Source organism: Protobothrops mucrosquamatus, unplaced genomic scaffold, assembly GCF_001527695.2.
Source record: "Protobothrops mucrosquamatus isolate PMUCROS unplaced genomic scaffold, P.Mucros_1.0 scaffold4663, whole genome shotgun sequence".
NCBI lineage: Eukaryota > Metazoa > Chordata > Lepidosauria > Squamata > Viperidae > Protobothrops > Protobothrops mucrosquamatus.
In genome coordinates, this window is record NW_015390562.1 from 90445 (window position 1) to 96908 (window position 6464).

Consider the following 6464-nt stretch of genomic DNA (forward strand, 5'->3'; position numbering starts at 1 on the left):
GGTTGGTTAATTTGGTTTGGTAGTCAGATGTGTTCATAACCACCGTGGCGTTGCCCTTGTCTGCTGGTAGGATTATTATGCTGGTGTCTTCTTTCAGGTTAAGTAGTGCTGTCTGTTCCTCTTTGGGTAAGTTGCTTTTGGGTGGCTTGCTGGTGCAGAGGATGTTGGTGATTTCGAGTCTGATTCTGTTAGCGTCGTCTCCTCCTCTTCCTTTAGAGCTCTCATACGCTGTACATTCGTTCTTCTCTTTCCTCCCCCTCCTCCACCATGCGTTTCGCTCAGACTCCAATCTGCTCCTATCGCTCTGCTGGATTGTGAGTGAGGCGCTGCTGTTCGCTCTACATCTTCCATTCCCCCTTCTACCTTCGTGTGAATGGCGTTCGTAACATTCGTGTGTAGGGGGATGAGTGATACTCGAGGGGATGAGTGATACTGTATATATAAAAAAGAGGAACAGGAAAGAGTTTTTAGGTGTTGTTCGTCAGCTAAGCGTTTTGTTCTGGAGATGAGTGTCTTGGCTACGGAGTTGATCTGTGCTGGGTGGTGGTGTGAGAGTGCGTGCAGATAGCGGTTTGTCCACACATCCACGCAAAAAGAAACCCCCACCAAAATCCAAGACAGAGAACAAGAAAACGGCAAAGCCCTCCTCCCATACATAAAAGGCACCACAGACAGAATCAGCAAGATCCTCCACAAACACATCAAGACAGCATTCTGCACAAACTGAAAAATATCCACCATCCTAAGAAACCCCAAAGACAAAATTGAGTTAGAAAATCAAGGAGTATATGAAATCCCATGCACCGCCTGCCCCACCACATACATCGGACAAACCAACAGAAGAATAAATGCATGCATTGAGGAACACAAGAACTCAGTCAGAAAAGAGGAACCAACTTCTTCCCTGGTCCAACACCTTAAAGCCACAGGACATAAAATTGACTTTAAAAAGACCAGAACTATCGCCAAAACTGAACACTTTAACAACAGAAGTGGTAAAACCTGTTTTGAGTACTGAATGGTTTCATCTGTGCCTCTGAGGTGAATATTTTGTGATCTGTAAACTGTACATTTTTAAAAATACAACCCTATCTCCCCCCAGTAAACAAGGAGTCAGTACTTTTTAAATGTAGTCAATAAACTTACTAAGCTTGGGTACAGGCTGTGTGTCCCAAAACTGGTATTTACGTTTGGTTGCTTCATCAATATTCTTTGCTGGGCCCTGACAGGCTGAGAGCAACTCCATAGCTCTTTGAATGTCTTGTAGCTTCTGCATTGGAATGGCTGGATTCTGCAGGCATATAATCACAGGTAAAAGGAGAATGCTATTTCCGTTAATACTGTCACAACTCTACTGAGTTTACCACAAGCTGTTGTGCTTTTTGGATATATTACACCTTGTTATCAAAGCTATCCTACAAAAATCTGTTTCCGCTTCCAGCAACCTTATCTCAAGTGAAACAATCTCTGGATGAAAAACAGAGTTGTATTTAAAGCAAATATTAATTCCAGGATATATCAATAAAGTTTGTATTTAGTATATAGAGTGATCATATGGGCCCCTGGGCATTGCAAATATGGAGATGAGGAGGCCATAGTAACTATATGACCTCTTATGTCTTTTCAGCATCCTGATTTTTCATTTTTTTTCTCTTTGATGCTCCAATCAGACAAGAATCTGAGATCCTACTTCACCCAATGATATTGAATCTTGGAGGAATCAAGACCAACAAAAGGATTTTTTTTTTTACACAACCTGCAATTAAACTTTAGAAGTCACTACCATGAGATGTAGTGCTGGCTACCAGCTTGGTTGGACCAATTTATGGCAGTCATGGGAATAAATGGCTATTAGCTTTGATGACAATGTGACTGCCCCTGAAGGGCATCTACTGGGAGACTAGTGGGCTTCCTTGTGGCTGACCACTGTCCAAACAGACTGCTGGACTAGATGAGCTTCAGGTCTGATCCAGAAGGGTACAACTTATGTTCTTATCCTTGCAGTATGCAACTTTACAGCACCTCAGACTATTGTTCTAAGAGTCTTTATCACCATCTTCTGTGTAATCTTTATCCTTGTGAGAGTCCTTAAGCAAGGCCTCAATGGATCTCCCTTCTTCAGTCAGCGCATCTCCTCACCCTCCCATCAGCTGGCAGACAACTCAGAGATGGACACCATCCGCAGACACCAAGATGGTTTGGAAACTGAAGGGCAGAATTTAACAGATAATATGCATTAGATGGTCCAGCAGCTGCAAATTTTAGCTCAACAATTGCCTCTTCCACCACACTCCTGGCTGTTTACCAAAGAGATTTACAGGAGACTCAACCAAAATGAAAATGTTTCTTGCTCAATGCGAAGTATTCATTCATTCATCCCTGATTGCACAATTCAGATGTGGCCTGAACTATAAGACTGCGAACAAACCCAACAGGCAAGGAGCCCCCTATACACCGGATGAAATCTAAATAGCCTGCATAACAATTGAATCCCGTTTCGCAGAAATCCAAGCTCACTCTAACCATCGCCAACTGCTACTTCCTGGGCTACCTTCTCCTGTCTCTATTCCACACACCGCAACTGCTCCTGATCAAGACGGGGAAGAACTGATGCAAACTGGGACAGCCAGACAAGCCCCCACCATGGAAGAACGGCAGAGACGCAGGGAGTTAGCTCTCTGTTTCTACTGTGGATAACCTGGACATGTGGTCAAGGACTGCCCTTCAAAACCACCCAAGAGAGGAGACAAATGTCCTAGCAGCTCCTCCACTGCCAACTGCCCAGATCACAAACCCCAGGACCAAGGAAATGGCGACAGGCCCTCCTGCAAAAGCTCACAGGAGGGGCTCACCTAGTATTGAAAGGGGTTCACATACAACCATGCCAAGTTACATTGTTATGCATTGATTCCATTCTATTCCTCCCCTCTAGTTGTGAAGAAACCCTACCTGCTCTGATAGATTCAGCAGCAACAGCTAACTTATAGTTAGGTTTATACCTAGCAACGGTGAAGGAGATCAGGATTCCAATAGTCCCTCTGAAGTTCCCTTTGCAAGTAAAAACTAGTGATGGCCGCCTTTTGAAAGTGGGTCCTATTATATGTTCCACCGTACTGTTGCAATTAACCATAGAGACATTAACCTTTTTCATGACTAGCCATCTGGACCTTCCCATAGTATTCGGAGCCAATTGGTTGCTACTTCACGAACCCACGATTAAGTGGAAGCAATGGTCTCTTTCTTTTAATGACCCTGCTTGCCTCTCTCATTGCAATCAGCTGCACAAAATGCCCCTTCAGCCACCACTGAAGACTAGCAGGGAGATTCCCAATCTCCATAGCAAGTACACTGACTGCAGATGTCTTTGGGGAGGAAGAAGCATCTGTCCTTCCCCCACAAAGAGACTGCAAGTGTGCCATAGACCTGGTTCTTGGGTCCAAAATTCCTGCCAAGAGGCAGTACCAAATGTCAGCTAAGGATGTCAGTGACCCTGAAACTCTACTTCGGACTCTAATTTGGAAAAGGGATGCATACGACCATCCCAATCAACATCTAGGGCTCCCACCTTTTTTATGCCCAAAAAGCAAGACTACAGCAGACCTAGTGAAAGTGGGGACCCCCACGAGAATTGTCCACAATCACCAGGCCCTCAACTTAGTGATGGTGAGAGACCATTACCCAATGCCATTAATTCCAGACATCTTGGACAAACGTCAAAAAGCACACATTTTTATGAGACTAGACTGCGGCAATTCTTACAACCTCATTAGAATCAAAGAGGGGCACGAATACTTAACTGCCTTCAACATCAGATACAGCAAATTGAATACACTGTGGTTCCCTTCGGGTTAGTAAACGCGAGGGCAGTATTTTACAGATTTATGAACCACGTTTTTCCTGATCTCACTGATACATTTGTAGTTCTTTATCTGGTGACATTTTGATTTACTCTGAGGATGAATCTCAGCACACAGAACATGTACGTACAGTTCTGAATAGAATAGAATAGAATAGAATAGAATAGAATAGAATAGAATAGAATAGAATAGAATAGAATAGAATAGAATAGAATAACAGAGTTGGAAGGGACCTTGCAGGTCATCTAGACCAGTGGTTCTTAACCTTTTTGAACGAATCGACCCCTTGAGCCAATGAGGAAGTTGTCATCGCCCCCCCTCCCCCAATATAACCTCTCAATAATAATAATAATAATAATAATAATAATAATAATAATGATAAAGTTGGAAGGGACCTTGGAGGTCATCTAGTCCAACCCCCTGCTCAGGCAGGAAACCCTATACCATTTCGGACAAATGGCTGTCCAGTCAACTGCACTGGAACACTAGAAAAACACACGTGGATGTCGATAAACCTAGTTTCAACAGTTAAGTTGACATTACAGCTGACGTCACAGGGGACAGCCACTCAGCATGCAATGTTTCGAAAGAAGCACTCCCCCCTCCATCACTGCCCATTCTGGCCAATGGCACGTCACTGTATGGGTAGAGGCTGCTGCGCAACGCACATGAAGATAAGTGATGCGTATTCACATATGTACGGCGTTCTGTACTGAAGCTAGCTGGAGGAACATTTGAAAACACAATTCAATCCACTATTAACGAGCGATCTGATGTTTTTGTACGAGAGATATACAGCGATACACTGTACGAAAAAGTCTCAAAAGTGTCCCCATATTGCCCCCTTTTCATTCCTTCGCCCCCGCGTCGCCCCTTTTCGTTCCATCGCCCCCCTGAAAAACAAAATCGCCCCCTGGGGGACGATATCACCCAGGTTAAGAACCACTGATCTAGACCAGCCCCTGCCCAAGAAGGAGTCCCTACACGATTTCTGACAGATGGCAGTCCAGTCTCTTCTTGAAAGCCTCCAGTGCTGAAGCACCAACATCTGAAGGCGGTCTGTTCCATTGGTTGATTGTTCTCATTGTCAGGAAATTTCTCATTTCCAGGTTGAATCTCTCCTTGATCAGTTTCCATCCGTTATTCCTTGTCTGGCCTTCAGGTGCTTTCGAAAATAGGTTGACCCCCTCCTCTTTGTGACAGCCCCTCAAATATTGGAACACTGCTATCATGTCTCCACTGGTCCTTCTCTTCACTAGACTAGCCATGCCCAGTTCCTGTAACTGTTCTTCATATGTTTTAGCCTCCAGTCCCCTAATCATCTTTGTTGCTCTTCTCTGCATTTTTTCTAGAGTCTCAACATCTTTTTTAAAGTGTGGGGACCAAAATTGGTTGCAGTATTCTAGGTGTGGTCTTACTAAGGCTTTATAGAGTGGTATTAGTACCTCACGTGATCTTGATTGAATCCCTCTGTTAATGCAACTTAGGCAAAGCAAAGCAAGGTAGCAAGATGTCAGTAACAGCAAGTGTGGCTAGAAAAATGCAATGCTTGTTCTCAACAAAAGCCCATCCCCACGGCGCCTCTTTAAATCCTATTCCCCAGGTGAGCCTTGTGAAGAGGGGTGGGGCGCCCTCCTTCCGAGTAGTCGGGTCGCCCTGCACTGACTCCGCCTCCTCTCCATTCTCTGTGCTTGGGGATCGGGCAGGGGAGACAGTTGCTTGTCTCCGGAGCTCCTCTGCTCTACTGCCTGCCATTTCCTCCCCCCTCGCTCGGTCATCCTGCACCCTCTCTTCCTCCCTGGCAACCCGAGGGACACGGGACTGCCTCGTCCCCCTCCTCCAGTTGTTCCTCCTGGGCCAGAGAGGCAGCACCATCTCCCTCCATCGGCCCCAGCTCCATCTCCTCCTCAGACCCTAACTCCGACGGGGCCATGACAGAATCATGGCTTTTTTGTAGAATTATTAACCATTGGCTCTGCTGGTTGTACAGTTTGTCCCCCACCCAAGCTAGGCCATCTTGCATTGTACATTCACCCTTGTGCTTTTGGAACCATTTGTCTTCCTCTAAGGCTGCTTTTAGGGCACCTTTTAGATCATTGGCTATTTGGGTTTTCGCTTTGGCTTGTGCCCAGGTGATAACTGGGGCCACCAGTTGCCTGGAGGGGATGACTGACCTAATCACTTCTGACTTTGAACTACTGTATTGTGGCAGCCTGGATAGAGCCTCTACTAGGATTGTCAGGACCCACCCCACTTTGCACCTTAAGAAGACAGAACTCTTGGAATATTTCTTCCAACAGGCATCTTTATTAAGGGAAAATGGCTGCAGGCGTTCTAGACAGGACATGGGGCCAAAGCCTTATGGTTCAAGGTTTTAAGGGATCCCCAACAGCCCCACCCCACCCCACCGTCCTTCCAGCGGCAATCCCAGGTGTTACATTTCCATCCCCTTTTTCCTCACTGCCGGTGGAAGGAAACTTCAGAGGGGAGTAGATGAAAGCTGATAGCCCCATTGTTATTGATGAGTCCTTTTGGTGGTATCCACATTCAGTCCCTTTGAAGTTGTGCCGAAGGAAGTGAGGGCCATAAAACCCCTTTGTTCACCCA

General features: G+C 45.6%; 1 protein-coding gene across 1 annotated transcript in view; it reads right to left on the minus strand.

The window, feature by feature from the left end:
• The window catches only part of LOC107299199 (glycylpeptide N-tetradecanoyltransferase 2-like), a 78143-nt gene that overhangs the window by 32905 nt on the left and 38774 nt on the right, over positions 1-6464 (minus strand). Inside the window, 1 exon segment of the mRNA XM_029286713.1 lies at positions 1147-1291. Coding sequence (XP_029142546.1) covers positions 1147-1291 — 145 coding nt within the window.